The following is a 16,094-nucleotide window of genomic DNA, read 5'->3' on the forward strand; positions in this document are numbered from 1 at the left end:
TCAAAGGTCTGTCACATTTCCCCACCTGCAGTCATATACCAGGGTAGCATCAAATCTAATAGATTAAAAGTAAAGTACACATTCAAATGAATGAGGAACCCAAGTGAAATGGGTTCACCACCCACCTAGTGGGTCCTGAACCCACCGTTTGAGAAACTATTGACTTCAATAGGCTTACTTTTGAGTCAGACACTGCAGGAAAGAATCTGCATTCTGCAAGCCTCTGCATGGTTTCTCAGAAGTAAGCCCCCTCGAGTTCATTGGGGCTTACTCCCTGGTAAGTGGGCATAGACTTGTAGTAACCTCATGGGTTGCTTCTGAGTAAATCTGCACAGGAGTGGGGGAAGCCTAGATGAAAATGGGAGTTTGCTCTGCTTGGGGAGAAGGTCAGGAAAAAGTTGCATTTCCCCCCTGTCCCCACCTGGCTGGTGAAAGGCACAGTAGCCCTGCATGAGCAGGGGAATTGGGGTTGGGGAAAACTACATTTCCCAGACTGCCTCGTGGGAAAAGGTCCTGCCTAGGTAGGAACTACAAATCCCGGCATGCCCTCAGCCTGACAGCTGTGCGCAGGCGTAGTGTGCTCAGAGCAAAGTCCTTTCCCTGGGCAGGTAAGTGAAGGTACTGGCGGGGAGCTGGAGGTGCTGTTGCACTAGTGAGCATCTGAGCCTCAAGGAAGGTCCTTCCTCATCAGGAGGTAAGAAGCCCCAAGAGAGGTGAGAGCCATTGCCAAAGCCTCATAAAGAGGGCTGCTCAAGTGGGAGGGGTCCTGCAGACCCCTTGCACCCTACAGTGTTGAATGATAAAGTATTAGCATGAAGGAGACCCTGGGCATTCAGTGATAGCAACAATATAGTGCTTTCAATGTATGTGGTGTTTTGCACAGGGTAGGTCCCTGCCCCACAGCGCTTACAGATAGATGCAATGGGAACAGCAACTGGAGGTGAGGGGGGCTCTGGAGGTAGGGGAACAGCATGTGATTGTTTTATTTGCACGTACTTAAGCTCAGAGAAAGGGGTGCTGCTGGCGGCTTCATGGAACAGGTGGGCCTTGGGAAGGGAGTAAGAGGAATGGCGGCACCCACAAACCTTCTTGGAGGCAGTGGCTGCTATAACTACTGCTCCATGATGATGATGAAAGCTTAGCACTTTCACCTCCATTGCTCTCTTCATTTTCCAGTCCAGGGAGTAGGAGGAGGTGAAGCAATGGAGGTAGGTGGACGGGCGGAGGTGAGCACCCCTTGTCAGTGTCCTGCCTGAGGCAACCGCCTCAGTCGGCCTCCTAGATGGGCCAGCCCTGCATGAAGAAATATCATGATAACGTTAATAAATGGCAAACTGTCATTTGTACAGTGCCATTAATGTACATGATGCCTTAGCTAGAGTGACTCAGGCAGGTCTCTGTCCGCAAGGTGCTTGCAATCAGCAGCGGTAGCTAAACTTGGAGGAAATGCTCTAGTGTTTATTTCCAGGCTCGATTCAAAGACTGCCTTTTTATAGCAGATCTTTGTCTGTGTTACAAGAGGGGTGTTGGGCTGGAGTACCGGCAGCTGCTTTTTCAACTCAGTGGTGCTCTTACCACCTCATCTAAGTTAAGCATGGTTGTCTCGTCACGCAGGGCTGGCCCGTCTAGGAGGCCAACTGAGGCGGTTGCTTCAGTGAGGAGATTGGCAGGGCGTGTTCACCTCCACACTTCCACCTACCTCCATTGCTTCACCTACCCCCTGGCCTGGAAAATGAAGAGGGCAATGGAGGTGAGAGTGCTAAGCGACAGCAGGGGAGGGACAGCCACCCCCTCCTCTCCTCTCCTCTGAGCTTCCACTTAGGTCCCAATCCTATCCAACTTTCCCACTCTGGGGTAGCCGCAAAGCAACCTCCTGGTAAAGGGAACACATGTTCCCATACCTTGAGAAGGTCCCAATGACTGCCCCTCTACCACAGGATACAGTGCACACCCCACTGGCACAACTACACCAGCACTGGAAAATTGGATAGGATTGGGCCCCCAGTCCCCTTCTTTGCTTTCCAGTCCAGGCTGATGTTACAACAGGGGGACAGGGATATTAGATACACTACCCTAGTTGCTGGTGATTTTAGACTTGCGCTGGATCATGCGCTACTCTGGCTGTGAAATGTGCTACTTTGTCTCCTGGCTGTTTCATGTGCTTGGGTGCCAGAACACGTTGCAGATAATGGCAATGATTAACACTGTGTAGCAAAAAAAAAAAAAATTGTTCATGTTGAATTTTTAATGTTTCTTATGCAATTCAGAGGCGCTGATTCCAATGGTAAACTTGGCTATTTCTTTTGTATCCTCAAATCCTGTTTAGTTATCTTAAATGTTGTGTTTAAGGTACAAAATTTAAAGGTACAAGATAAAATTTTAAGATACAAAAGTGCATCGTTTTTCAAGACAATTTTATCTTGTGACTCAAACTTTTTCATCTCGCTATATACCGAGAAGGTACTAAAATTATCAAGGCGCACCATCCGTTTTTTGACAATTGACAAGGCACACTGCACTGCCCATGGGGGGCTCACACTCCCCGATAGCCCTACTCTTATATGACCCTTCCCCAAACTCCCATGACACACCTATGTGCTGTAGCACAGTGATTGAAAATTGCTGGCCTAATGCATTGCAATACACATCATATTATACAACTGCATTGTGTAAAAATTGTGGCTAAACTATTGATTCTATGCCAAAAGTAGCAGCATTTTTGAAATCCTTGTACTAAAATTAATAAACATCAAAATATTCAGATAAACACAAAATTGTTCCAGTTTGTTACATAGTGCTGTACAATGAAACACAAGCCCTTCTCTCTTTCGGCTTACGTTACCTGTGGCTTGTTTCTGCAGAAACCACATAGAAGACATGTCCTCCCAACCGGTTTTGGCTTGCCAAGCACCTCCTGATGTTGAAACAGATGACTGTCTCCAGGAATACACCTACCTCTTTAGCCCAGATATTCTCAAGTGAGTAGAAGTTGGCTCTTCCCCCTAGGCAACACTGCCTTGAGTCTCTGAGGCTGCAAATCGAAGGTGCTATTACCCTGGGAGTAAGCCCCATGGAACACAAGGAGGCTTCTATGGATGGGATTGTGCTGTGTATCAGATTAACGGAACCGGATTGTGGCTCTGTGTCCTCCCTCTCTGGTTTCAGTTCTGTTTCCACCTGCTCTTTTGTCATCATCTTAGGTGGTTCTCCTGCTACTCCTTCCATGTTCTCATACAATAAGTATTGGGGAAGTTTTCAGAAAATTGTGGTGTTTCAATGGCCTGGTCTGTGCAAAATCAAGGTTTGCAGAAACTGTAGCTAAGAATTTGCAACTGTGTTTTGGCTTCATCCTCCTTGCTAGGTTTTCTTCCAGGACTGTGATGTCTGCAGTAGAAGAAGCCAAGATTGAATTTAAGTGACTGAATTAAACAATTTTCTTATTTCAGGCCTGCCTTTTCTAGCCCCTGTGGGGTCCCTATAATTAACAGTATTTATAAACTGCTTTTCAACAAAAAGTTCACAAAGCAGTTTACAGAGAAAAATCAAATAACTAATGGCTCCCTGTCCCAAAAGGGCTCCCAATCTAAAAATCCTAAAAATCTAAAAACAATCTAAAAATGTCCCTATAACCTGACATTTTCAGCCATCTTTGCTCTGGTTGCAAGGAAGTGATCTGAGTGTGTTTGCTTCCTCTTCCACTGCATCACAGTCTTCTCTGACACCGAGTTATTTCTGAAAGCACACAATGAGTTCTGTACAGAACCCATCTGATGGTTTAAAATACCCTTCCTCTTACTTCCCAGGGGCCAAGTTGCATTCATCACTGGAGGTGGCTCTGGGATCGGATTCCGCATAGCAGAAGTTCTGATGAGGTATGGCCAATGTCCTTGAGAGTCTTTGGAATGGGAGCAGGGCAGGCCCAAAAGCTTCTGATGCCTGAGGGTGGTGAGCTGAGTGATGGCCCTCTCCTCTTACAGAACTATAGAGCCAGGCATCATTCAGTGAAACAGACTGGTGGGAGATTTAGAATGGACAATAGGAAGCATTGCTTTGCGTAGTCTGTGGAACTCATTGCCACATCGTATGGCAATGGCTGCTAATTTGAATGGCTGTCAAAGAGGATTGGAGAGTTCACAGAGGTCTAGTCTGTAAACTATAGAGCCAGGCATCATTCAGTGAAACAGATTGGTGGGAGATTTAGAATGGACAATAGGAAGCATTGCCTCACAAAGTCTGTGGAACTCATTGCCACATGGTATGGCAATGGCTGCTAGTTTGAATGGCTGTCAAAGAGGATTGGAGAGTTCACAGAGGTCTAGTCTGTCAGTGGCTCCTGGTGAATATGGATATGTGGCTAACTTCAGTTGTACTAATACACTGAATGCCAGTGACAATACAGTGAATGCCAGTGATATCTGGTGTGCCCCCTGGGGCATTTGGTGGGCCGCTGTGAGATACAGGAGGCTGGACTAGATGGGCCTATGGCCTGATCCAGTGGGGCTGTTCTTATGTTCTTAACTATAATTCCCAGGAGGCCTTGCAGGTCTTCTTGTTGTCTGGTGTGCTCCCTGGGGCATTTGGTGGGCCGCTGTGAGATACAGGAAGCTGGACTAGATGGGCCTATGCCTGATCCAGTGGGGCTGTTCTTATGTTCTTAACTACAATTCCCAGGAGGCCTTGCAGGTCTCTTGTTATCTGGTGTGCTCCCTGGGGCATTTGGTGGGCCGCTGTGAGATACAGGAAGCTGGACTAGATGGGCCTATGGCCTGATCCAGTGGGGCTCTTCTTATGTTCTTAACTACAATTCCCAGGAGGCCTTGCAGGTCTCTTGTTATCTGGTGTGCTCCCTGGGGCATTTGGTGGGCCGCTGTGAGATACAGGAAGCTGGACTAAATGGGCCTATGGCCTGATCCAGTGGGGCTGTTCTTATGTTCTTAACTACAATTCCCAGGAGGCCTTGCAGGTCTTCTTGTTGTCTGGTGTGCTCCCTGGGGCATTTGGTGGGCCACTGTGAGATACAGGAAGCTGGACTAGATGGGCCTATGGCCTGATCCAGTGGGGCTGTTCTTATGTTCTTATGACAAGGGAAGCAATGGTGGGAGATGCCTGCCTTCATCTCCAGCTTTTGGGCTTCCTAGAGGTAGCTGGTCAGCCACTGTTTGGAGTGGGGCACTGAACTAAATGGACCTTGGGTCTGTTCTCTTTTGTTTCTTTGACAACATCTGACCCTAACCCCCCTCCCTGCATGGATGAAGATGAACAAAAGAAAACTTTATTTTGAAAAATTAAGAGGCTAGGGGCTCAGGCTTATCCAACTTTTCAGCACTAATGCAGCCTTAAGGTTGGGGAACAAACATTTCTCTCATCTTGAGGAGGCCTTTGTGACTGCCCCCCCCACCCTGATACAGCACAAGCCCCATTTGCATGGCTGCATCAGCAATGGAAAGTTGGATAGGATTGGTCGCTCAGTCTCAGAACCCCTTTTTCCCATTGAGGTTCCATTGTGTCCTGCTTGAACCTATGTGATGTTGACCTGCCCCCTTAGGAGGCAGTGGAACATTGGGGGGGGGGGTCCGCCATATGCAGGTTCTTCCTCACCTTGTAATGTTTTATTACCAGGCATGGGTGTCGAACCGTCATTGCCAGCAGGAACTTGCAGAGACTGACAGAGGTGAGTGAATGGAAAACCCCTGTTCCTTTTAGACGGGAATCACGGTCTTGACAAGCCACGCCCCTCAAGTGTTAGATCTGATGTGTCACAGAATGGAGCTGCAGCTTTGCAGGTTCAATCACCTGCATTTCCAGATGGAGTTGCTGTCAGTCAGTGTCGACCATGCTGAGCTAAATGGACCAGCAGCATCCTCAGTGGTAAAGTCCCTGGTTTGTGTGCAGAAGGTCCCCAGTTCAGATGGTTTTGCAACTTGAGATCACAGTGAGAGCTTGAAGAATCCAAGGTGAATCCATTTCCAAGGAGACTTCAACTAGCGGGGGGGGGGGGGAATGCCTGTTGGAATCACCATGTTTTTAGTGACCATCAAAGGGCAGGAAGATGAGTGCACCTCCCAGGAAAGTGAGTCCCAAAGCCTAGGAGCACTGTGGAGCAAAAGGTGGGTCCCATGCGAACCTCAGTCAAACCTCAGTCAGTGTCATAGCCTCCTCTTCAGGCCGGCAGATTAATATGGAAGCAGACCATCCTGAAAGTGATGCAACCTGTCCCTGGAAGAATAAGAAAGGCTTTCCCTGTCAGCAGTACAGCAGCTGCTTAAGATACAGAGCTGCTGCCTTAGTTCTTGATGCATGTGCCATTTTGGCGAATTAAAAAAAAATTGTCCGCTGCTGGGTTTTTGATGGCAGGAAGAAAGAGGGATGCTTATCCTGAGTCCATTTTTCTTTCCTTTGACAGGCTGCCAAGAAGCTGTCGGCAGCCACTGGCCAGCGCTGCCTACCCCTCGTGCTGGATGTCAGGCAGCCACAGACCATCGTGGCAGCCGTGGATGAGGCCTTGAAGGAGTTCGGCAAGATCAACATCCTCGTTAACAGTGAGTTGTTTAGGCAGCCGGAAGAGATGATTTGCAGGTTTCAAAGTACAGTATAGCAATAGTTCCCTTCCTGATGATGGCTGATGCGCTGGAGATTCTCTGCAGTGATTTGGAGACACGCAAATGATGCAAGGACACATAGTTCTTTGCACCATGAGGGAATCGCAAAATCATGTGGCCAGCCTCCCAATATTTGTGGGTGTCTAGGGGAAAGCTTATGTACCTGGCCCATGGAAGGCCTGGCCCATGGAAGAATCTTAAGCAAACTACTTGCTTAAGTTGTAAGTTGACAGCAACTGTTACCCTGCATATGCCTGATCTTGTCTGATCTCGGAAGCTAAGCAGAGTCAGGCCTGGTTAGTACTTGGATGGGAGACCGCCTGGGAATACTGGGTGCTGTAGGCTTCTACCATAGTCTTTCGAGACTGAAGGTTGCCAACCAAGCAAACTACAGATTGTGTTTCTGGGATCATGATTGATTGATGAGTTATTTAGGGATGGGGTCCTTTTATGTGGCTAATGTTCCTTATCTGCTTACCCCTTTTCCAGACCCCCAAACTGATCAATGTCCCTCATAGTAGCAATCAGGCAGACACCACAATAGTTAAAAACCGCAGGATCAAGATTACACCAACAAATTAGTAATTGACAGCCCAACCCTATCCACACTTTCCTAGGAGTTAGCCCCGTTGACTCTAATGGGATTTACTTCTGAGTAGACAGGCATAGGATTGGGCTCTGACAGTCTTGGCTCCTTCTCCGGAATATGTAATTCACATGAGGCCAGGAGTTTTGAGCACCTGACCTAAACTTCAGAAAAGTGGTGTCAATAGCGACATATATGAGGATGATGATGACTATTTATATACCGCTTTTCAACAAAAGCAGTTCACAAAGTGGTTTACAAAGTAAAATAAATCGGTCAATGATTCCCTGTCTCCAAAGGGCTCACAGTCTAAAAAAATTAATGTAGACGAGACACCGGGGACAGCCACTAGAAAAAACCCCGTGTTGGGGTGAAGAGGGACAGTTGCTCTCCCCCTACTAAATATAAGGGGGGCACCACTTGAAAAAAGTACCTCTTTGCCCAGTTAGGAAGGGAAAAACTTCAAGAACATAGTCCAGAATTGCACAGTTCAGAGGCTGTATAAAGGCATAATACAAAATGTATAGTAAAAACAAAAACCACTGGTAACAGAGAGTGCAATGTTAGGTTTCTAGTTCACACAGACAGAAGGTAGGCAGAGTGGTTGTAAATTCAGTGCTAATACTTCTGTGACATACACCCCCTGATTGCCTGTGCCGATCTCGCTTTTCAACCACTGCACTGACTCGCTGTCTCCAATTTCTCTCCCCCAGATGCTGCTGGCAACTTCCTGTGCCCTGCCAGCTCGCTGTCCTTCAACGCCTACAAAACAGTGATGGACATTGATGCCTTGGGGACATTTAACGTCTCCAAAGTGCTGTATGAAAAAAGCTTCCGTGTAAGTATTGTTGGTCTGCAAAAGTTCTTAGGTGATTTAGAGCCCAATCCTATGCATGTCTACCCAGAGGTAAGTCCCATTATAGTCAGTGGGGCTTACTCCCAGGTAAGTATGGATAGGATTGACAAGGTGAAAGCCAGGATAACTAAAATGTGAATTGTACAAAGGCAAGGCTGTTTACCCAGCCACCTACTATGATATGGTTACCGTGTTTGGGTTTTTAGGAGGTCGGTTCTGTTCATGTCCAAGACAGCAAGGGTCTATTTCAGTGATTTTCAACCTTTTTCATCTCATGGCACACTGACAAGGCACTAAAATGGTCAAGGCACACCATCAGTTTTTAGATAATTGACAAGGCACACTGTGCTGTCATTGGGGGGGCTCACATCCCCCAAGAGCCCCATTAATAAATGACCATCTCCCAAATTCCCACGGCACACCTGGGACTGTACACCAGTGTGCTACGGCACAGGGGTTGAAAATGGCTGGGCTATTTGATTTGAATTCCACTCCAGTTCACTTAAAAAAAATTTGTCAACCTAGTTTTGGGTTTCAAGTTCAATTCAAATGATTTCTATCCAACCCAATATCTTGAGTAATCAGAAATTTCTCAGTCTTCCTCATTTCTTGATTTTTTTTGCTTTTTTTTTTCTTTACATACCAATGATACTCCCTTTTGCTGATCTGTCTGTATTTGGCTGTTGAGCCTTCTGCCTTGATGTTTGAGCTGACTCTTATGTTGATCTAGGACCACGGTGGAGCCATTGTAAATATCTCGGCAACCTTGCACTACAAAGGCCAGGCTCTCCAGGTGCATGCAGGGTCAGCCAAGGCAGCTATAGGTAATGTGAATGGCGGCTCATTTGTTTTTCTTTTTTACCTGTATCTTCATCCAGCATGCAGGAGAGGGTGTTCTGGTCTCCAGCCACCCTCCGAGAGTGTTGTTGCCATTTGCATTTACTGTTAATTGAAGTGAATCTGGACTAGGTCATGGGTTACTCCAGGGTCAGCCCAAGACCTGCTGAAGCCTGAAGCAGCATGCCAAAAGCTGCCCCTCCTTACAAGATGATATGCCAGCCTCTGCTCTTCCCACTCTCTCGTGTCTTAGCTCAGGACTCTCCTCTCCTCCTCTCTATGTTTTCTCTTCCTCTCTGCCCCCCCCTTCCTTTTCCAGGCCAGGAAGCGGAGGGAAGAAGAATACCCCCCACCACCATTTGCTACCCAATGCAGCAGTTGCAGTTGGCCTTATGGATGGGCCAGCCTTGGGTTACCCCCCCATTCCAAAATAGTCTTGTAGCTATGTAAAGACTAAGCAAGATAGTTAGCATGGACTTTTGTCAGTGGGAGTCACTTTCATCAGATGTAGACAGTGAAATCCTAGATGTTTACTGTGTATACCGAGTCTTTTGTAAAATGCAGAAATAGCCCTCCCCCCAGTCCAGGAGACCAGCAGCCCCAAGCAACTTACTACACATCAACTCCTCAAAAGTACTTAAGGGCTTGAGCATCCCAGTTCCCTATAGGCCCTGTTACACTTTGCTGCTTATGCTTATCATTAAACCTGCCTCTGTCTGTCTGTCTGACTGTCTCCTCCCAGATGCGATGGCAAAGCACCTGGCTGTAGAATGGGGACCCAACAGAATCCGAGTCAACAACATAGCCCCAGGTCCCATTTCGGGCACAGAGGGAGTACGGCGCTTGGGTAAGGCATGAAATGCTAGGTGCAGGATCAGAGTGTGTGTGTGTGGGGGGGGGGCGTATGGATGTGGGTTGATGACCCAAAAAGTGACCAAAGAGGGAGCCCAGAGAGATGACCTGGAACTGTAAGCAGTGGGGTGAGGATCCTGTTGAGTCCACAACACACCTTCTCATTGGAGTGCCTTCAGAACCGTCCATAAGGCCACCTGATGACGGTTGCGTCTGTGGCAGATTGCAAAGAGTCAAAGAGGGTGGCCTTTCACGAAAGTCTGCCACCATTGCCTCCCTCCAACCTGCCGCCAGTGAGTGCCCCAGTGATCTGCTTCCTATTTGAGCTAGAAGCAGCTCATTCCCCACTTGGCCGTGCCCCTCGCACGCTGCTGTCAAGCCCAGAAGTCCTGCACTTCCAGGTTTGACAGAGCATAGTAAGGGTTTGGGGCTTTCTGCAGCAGTGACAGACGCAAGATGGTATCGGGCAGCGTTGTGGGTCGTGCAGCCCCTGCTCTGGTGCTTCTCCACAACCAGTGCAGAAAGCAAACCCTCTCTGCTGTTGACAATGGCTTGTGTAAGCACACGATTGGTTTGTGTGAACGAGGAATACTCACTTTGCTTTCCATTGCTTATTTTGCAATGTTTGTTCCTTTTTAGCTGATCCTCGGCCCTCGGGAAACAGCATCTTCCAACTGATCCCCCTGCAGCGCATGGGAAACAAGACGGAGATTGCCCATGGGGTGCTGTACCTGGTCAGCCCCTTGGCATCCTACGTGACCGGCACGACTCTGGTGGTAGACGGCGGTGCCTGGCTGACCAGCCCGAATGGCTTTTCCTCTCTGTTGGGTACTGCCTCACACTCTGCTAAGCTCTAGGTGACTTTCCTTTTCCACTCTTTGGCATTAGATAGCCAGTCAATGAGGCCATATGTCCAGTGCAGCTTCGTGCCCCTTAGCTGCCTGAAGGGGAGAGCGGCTCCTGGTGGCATTTGGAACACTGTGTCCAGTTGTGCTCACCCCCATCTCAAACAGGATATTGTAGAGCTGGAAAAGAGTAACCAAAACGATCAGGAAGCTGGAGCGCCTTCCTTCTGAGGTAAGGCCACAGCTTTTGGGACTCCTTCGTTTGGAGGTAAAAAGCAATTAAGGAAGGTTTGATAGAGGCGTATGCATTTGTGTGGTGAAAGAGTTTTTCTCTTCCTCACCCAATTAACCTGTGGAACTCCTTGCCACAGGATGTAGTGGGGGCACCTGGTCTAGATACCTTCAAAAGGGGACTGGGCAAATTCATAGACGAAAAGCCCATCACAGGTTACAAGTCATGGTGGCCCATATGAGTTATAGAGGTAGCCCCTGTCTGAATGCCAAATGCAAGGGACTGGCCACAGGATATTGGGATCTTGTTGTCTTGAGTACTCCCCGGGGCGTCTGGTTAGGCCACTGTGAAATACAGGAAGCTGGACTAGACGGGCTGCTTTTATGTTCTTATGTTAAACTGATGAAAGGTTGAAAAGAGTTGCCTTTACGACACACTTTTCCAGGAGATCAGTGTCCTGTTGTGTTCCAAAATCAAGCGAAAACAGAGCAAGTTGAATTTGTGCAGCTTTGTATTATTCCCTTGTGCCCCTCCCCACTTTCTGATGCAGCTGCAAGAGGTTAGTGTGGCTCCTTCAAAACTTGTAACCATGAAGACTAGACGGTTGTGTTTGTGTCATTTTTGTTTTTCTCCCTGAAAAGCGAAACTTACGATCCTTTGAACAAAGCTGCCCGGCAGCATGCACTGTTAAGACTGGCATGAAAAAATGCTAGGGATGAATGCTGGGATGAATGAGGGCAGTTTCTCTCTCTCTCTGACCATGTAAATTTGAGAGATCCACCACTGAAAAAGTGCCTACCTCCACTGCCAAGAAGAATATAATGCAAATCGGAGAACATAATTTCAAGAATATAATTTCAGAGCGCTTCACAGACAGGCTACCTTATCTGAATATGGGTGCCATGCCATGTGCAGGACTCTAGAGGGCAGTGTTGTTGTCAAGATACCTGAGTCCTTGTCCTCTGTGGTACCTGCAGAAGGTGTGTACCTACCTGCCTTCCTTCCTCCTGTGTCGTACATGTCTACCCGCCCACTCTTCCCACTCCCCCCCCCCCCGCACTCTTCCCCACCCTCCCAGCACAGGGCCAGCTCGGCAGGCGGAGATCAGGGGTCTAAATGCGTGGATGAGACGGTGGTGTAAGGAGGAGGGGTTTAAGTTCCTTAGGCACTGGGGAACGTTTTGGGACAAGCGGGGCCTGTACAAGAGGGATGGGCTTCACTTGAACCAGAATGGAACCAGACTGCTGGCGCATAACATATTAAAAAGATAAACGCTTCTTCAAATATGTTAGAAGCAGGAAACCCGCCAGAGAAGCGGTTGGCCCTCTGGATGGTGAGGGAGGGAAAGGGGAGATAAAAGGAGACTTAGAGATGGCAGAGAAATTAAATGAGTTCTTTGCATCTGTCTTCACGGCAGAAGACCTCGGGCAGATACCGCTGCCCGAACGGCCCCTCCTGACCGAGGAGTTAAGTCAGATAGAGGTTAAAAGAGAAGATGTTTCAGACCTCATTGATAAATTAAAGATCAATAAGTCACCGGGCTCTGATGGCATCCACCCAAGAGTTATTAAGGAATTGAAGAATGAAGTTGCAGATCTCTTGACTAAGGTATGCAACTTGTCCCTCAAAACGTGCCAGAAGATTGGAGGATAGCAAATGTCACGCCTATTGTTAAAAAGGGAAAGAGGGGGGACCCGGGAAACTATAGGCCGGTCAGCCTAACATCCATACCGGGTAAGATGATGGAATGCCTCATCAAAGATAGGATCTCAAAACACATAGACGAACAGGCCTTGCTGAGGGAGAGTCAGCATGGCTTCTGTAAGGGTAAGTCTTGCCTCACGAACCTTATAGAATTCTTTGGAAAGGTCAGCAGGCATGTGGATGCGGGAGAACCCGTGGACATTATATATCTGGACTTTCAGAAGGCGTTTGACATGGTCCCTCACCAAAGGCTACTGAAAAAACTCAACAGTCAGGGAATTAGAGGGCAGGTCCTCTCCTGGATTGAGAACTGGTTGAAGACCAGGAAACAGAGAGTGGGTGTCAACGGGCAATTTTCACAATGGAGAGAGGTGAAAAGTGGTGTGCCCCAAGGATCCTGGGACCGGTGCTTTTCAACCTCTTCATAAATGACCTGGAGACAGGGTTGAGCAGTGAAGTGGCAAAGTTTGCAGATGACACCAAACTTTTCCAAGTGGTAAAGACCAGAAGTGATTGTGAGGAGCTCCAGAAGGATCTCTCCAGACTGGCAGAATGGGCAGCAAAATGGCAGATACGCTTCAATGTCAGTAAGTGTAAAGTCATGCACATTGGGGCAAAAAATCAAAACTTTAGATATAGGCTGATGGGTTCTGAGCTGTCTGTGACAGATCAGGAGAGAGATCTTGGGGTGGTGGTGGACAGGTCGATGAAAGTGTCAACCCAATGTGCGGCGTCAGTAAAGAAGGCCAATTCTATGCTTGGGACCATTAGAAAAGGTATTGAGAACAAAACTGCTAATATTATTAAATATTATTAATAAAACTGCAGGAGGTCTGGTCTAGAGGGTAGAGCCTCCGTCTGCCTGAAGATAACATCCACAAGGTCGCCAGTTCGAGGCACTGTGCGACCTTGGAGCAGCTGACAAGCTGAAGCCGAGCAATTCCATCTGCTCTGAGCATGGGAGGATGGAGGCCAGAATGTGAAGCCAGATCGGAATGAAACACCTTGAATGTAGTTGTTCTTGAAAGAAAGAACCTTCTTTGAAATTGTAAAAATCCCTAATAGGGATTTAATAAAGCCTGCCTATGTAAACAGCCTTGAATAAAGACCAAGAAAGGCGGTATATAAATACCTGTTATTATTATTATTATTATGCCGTTGTACAAATCTATGGTAAGGCCACACCTGGAGTATTGTGTCCAGTTCTGGTCGCCGCATCTCAAAAAGAACATAGTGGTAATGGAAAAGGTGCAAAAGAGAGCAACTAAGATGATTACTGGGCTGGGGCACCTTCCTTATGAGGAAAGGCTACGGCGTTTGGGACTCTTCAGCCTAGAAAAGAGGCGCCTGAGGGGGGACATGATTGAGACATATAAAATTATGCAGGGGATGGACAGAGTGGATAGAGAGATGCTCTTTACACTCTCACATAACACCAGAACCAGGGGACATCCACTAAAATTGAGTGTTGGGCGGGTTAGAACCGACAAAAGAAAATATTTCTTTACTCAGGGTGTGGTCGGTCTGTGGAACTCCTTGCCGCAGGATGTGGTGATGGCAACTGGCCCAGATGCCTTTAAAAGGAGATTGGAGAAGTTTCTGCAGAAAAAAATCCATTGTGGGTTACAAGCCATGATGTGTATGTGCAACCTCCTGATTTTAGAAATGGGCTATGTCAGAATGCCAGTGTAAGGGAGGGCACCAGGATGAGGTCTCTTGTTATCTGGTGTGCTCCCTGGGGCATTTGGTGGGCCGCTGTGAGATACAGGAAGCTGGACTAGATGGGCCTATGGCCTGATCCAGTGGGGCTGTTCTTATGTTCCTGGCCATGAAAGGAGCAGTATCAGGGCTCCTGAACTCTCTCTCTATCTCTCAGTGGCAGGTAGCCATTGCTGAAGAGCAATCCATCCATCCGCAGAGAACAGCAATCAGGGTTCTCTGTTCATTCAGTTGTAGAAACCTCAGATAGTTTAAGATGCATGTAATTGTAAACTGTGAGCCAAGTATTTTCTTTGGGAACCTTAACTGCCTCTGCTCCTAACTACTTATTGATAACAGCAAATTAGCTGTGTGGAGGAATTGACTATAGGAAAAAGGCTTCTACAGCTGATCAGGGATGTGCGGTAGGTGGGGAAGCAGAGCTGGAGTCCTTTGAAATGTGCCACCACCGTGTGAGGTGCCCAAGCACCCACAACCCATGGGTTCTGGGTGCTTGGGCACCTCACACAGCAGTGCTTTTTGAATGGGGGGAGACTCTGCCTCAGCTGCCTACCCACCTACTGCATCTCTCTGCTGCTGATTGCCGCTGCTTATTAGAATTCCCTCTTTTCAACAACCCAACAAGGCTGGTCAGTATCATTTTCTCCTTATTACAGTTGCAGGTGGATCTAAGATGGGGAGAAAGGGAGAGCGGCTTGCATAAGGCCCCCTAAAAATTCCAGGGCAGCTGCGACCTTGGATCCAGGCATGTCTTACTGTAGCTCTGAACCTCTGCGATACAACAGCTCACATGGTCATAACCTCCGCTTCTATTTTCTGATGCATCCAGGCCCTGCATGTGTATAACCGGCTTCTGTTTTTTGGTGTTGTATAATTAAAATGCAGTTCCTGTTGTGTTGCTTTGAGTCTTGATGGGTGCCTGGGGCAGGTGGGGGAGAATAACACCATTATCTAACACATCCTTTCTTTTCCTAGTGCATTCTTTGCAAATAACCAGATGGTTTTTAATCCCTGTCTGAACCATAAAGTCTGAGAGCAACCCAGAAGCCATTGTGCATGTTCTGAAATATTTTCTTGTCTGTCTAGCAGGATGACTCCTATTCACACTCCGGTATCTGTTTCGCATCTTGCTTCCATCCGTTTGCTCCAGATTTCACGTCAGTTTCATCCAGCGTCCTCTTGTTTCTTACAGATTTCTGGACCACCGAACTAAAGAAAGACAAGTGAAAAAAGGACCTCTAAACGTGTGGACGGGATGCTACGACAACAGATGCTTTTGCGGAACTGTCGGTACAGGGTAGAGGGGGCCACTGCAGTTGTTCCCTAGCAGCAAGGTTCCAGCATTTTATTCTTTGCGAACAGTGGGTTGTGGCACAGACCATCCATTCAAATGACCCTCTTCAAAACTTTTGCTAACACAAGTATTTGAACTTCCACACATCTTGATGACTGTTGCCTCATGTGCCGTTTGTCCCCTTTACCTTTTTCAAGGACAGAGCTGTTTAATGTCCATGGGTCCAGCTTGAATTCTCCCACAGATCCTCACAGATCTCGACAAAACAGGGTGATTCTGCACTCTTTTTAGCGGCACAGTAGCTGGAAATGCACAACTCTTCTAAATAAATATTTTCTATCTTCCTGTTTGAAATTTTGTACCACCTTGTTGTTTCAAGAGCAGCTAAATTCTTAAAGGGGCAAGCATGCCCCATGCGCTAATTGCAGGGGAACATCCAGATTCCTGTTGATTCTAGCATGGGCTGTGCTTTCTTCTCTGAAAATAAGACTGTTTCTTGAGATGCTCAGAGCTGTTCTATGCATATCCACTTGGAAGTAAACTCCACTGCAGTGTTTCTCAAGCTGCGGG

General features: G+C 47.6%; 1 protein-coding gene and 1 pseudogene across 2 annotated transcripts; both read left to right on the forward strand.

Annotated features, from left to right (window-relative positions):
- Nucleotides 1-559: 559 nt before the first annotated feature.
- Nucleotides 560-15,878, forward strand: DECR2 (2,4-dienoyl-CoA reductase 2). Of its 2 annotated transcripts, none has more exons than XM_066640466.1 (10): nucleotides 560-608; nucleotides 2,862-2,978; nucleotides 3,804-3,872; nucleotides 5,620-5,671; nucleotides 6,404-6,539; nucleotides 7,899-8,023; nucleotides 8,772-8,865; nucleotides 9,621-9,725; nucleotides 10,370-10,587; nucleotides 15,423-15,878. In XM_066640466.1, exons 2-9 carry the CDS (start codon nucleotides 2,878-2,880, stop codon nucleotides 10,585-10,587), a joined length of 900 nt encoding a protein of 299 aa, XP_066496563.1. In that variant the 5' UTR covers nucleotides 560-608; nucleotides 2,862-2,877; the 3' UTR covers nucleotides 15,423-15,878. The 2 variants fall into 2 exon arrangements, with proteins under 2 accessions (XP_066496563.1, XP_066496562.1); XM_066640465.1 differs by having other exon boundaries at nucleotides 576-694.
- LOC136633987 (5S ribosomal RNA) lies at nucleotides 6,825-6,944 on the forward strand (annotated as a pseudogene).
- Nucleotides 15,879-16,094: the final 216 nt, after the last annotated feature.

Source organism: Tiliqua scincoides, chromosome 13, assembly GCF_035046505.1.
Source record: "Tiliqua scincoides isolate rTilSci1 chromosome 13, rTilSci1.hap2, whole genome shotgun sequence".
In the NCBI taxonomy this organism is placed as follows: domain Eukaryota; kingdom Metazoa; phylum Chordata; class Lepidosauria; order Squamata; family Scincidae; genus Tiliqua; species Tiliqua scincoides.

Bases quoted from the DNA above. Each gene is read 5' to 3' on its own strand.
- DECR2 (XM_066640466.1), top strand. From the start codon at position 2,878: ATGTCCTCCCAACCGGTTTTGGCTTGCCAAGCACCTCCTGATGTTGAA. The intron at 3,873-5,619 runs GTATGGCCAATG...TTTTATTACCAG, and splicing joins ATAGCAGAAGTTCTGATGAG to GCATGGGTGTCGAACCGTCA. The intron at 8,024-8,771 runs GTAAGTATTGTT...ATGTTGATCTAG, and splicing joins TGTATGAAAAAAGCTTCCGT to GACCACGGTGGAGCCATTGT.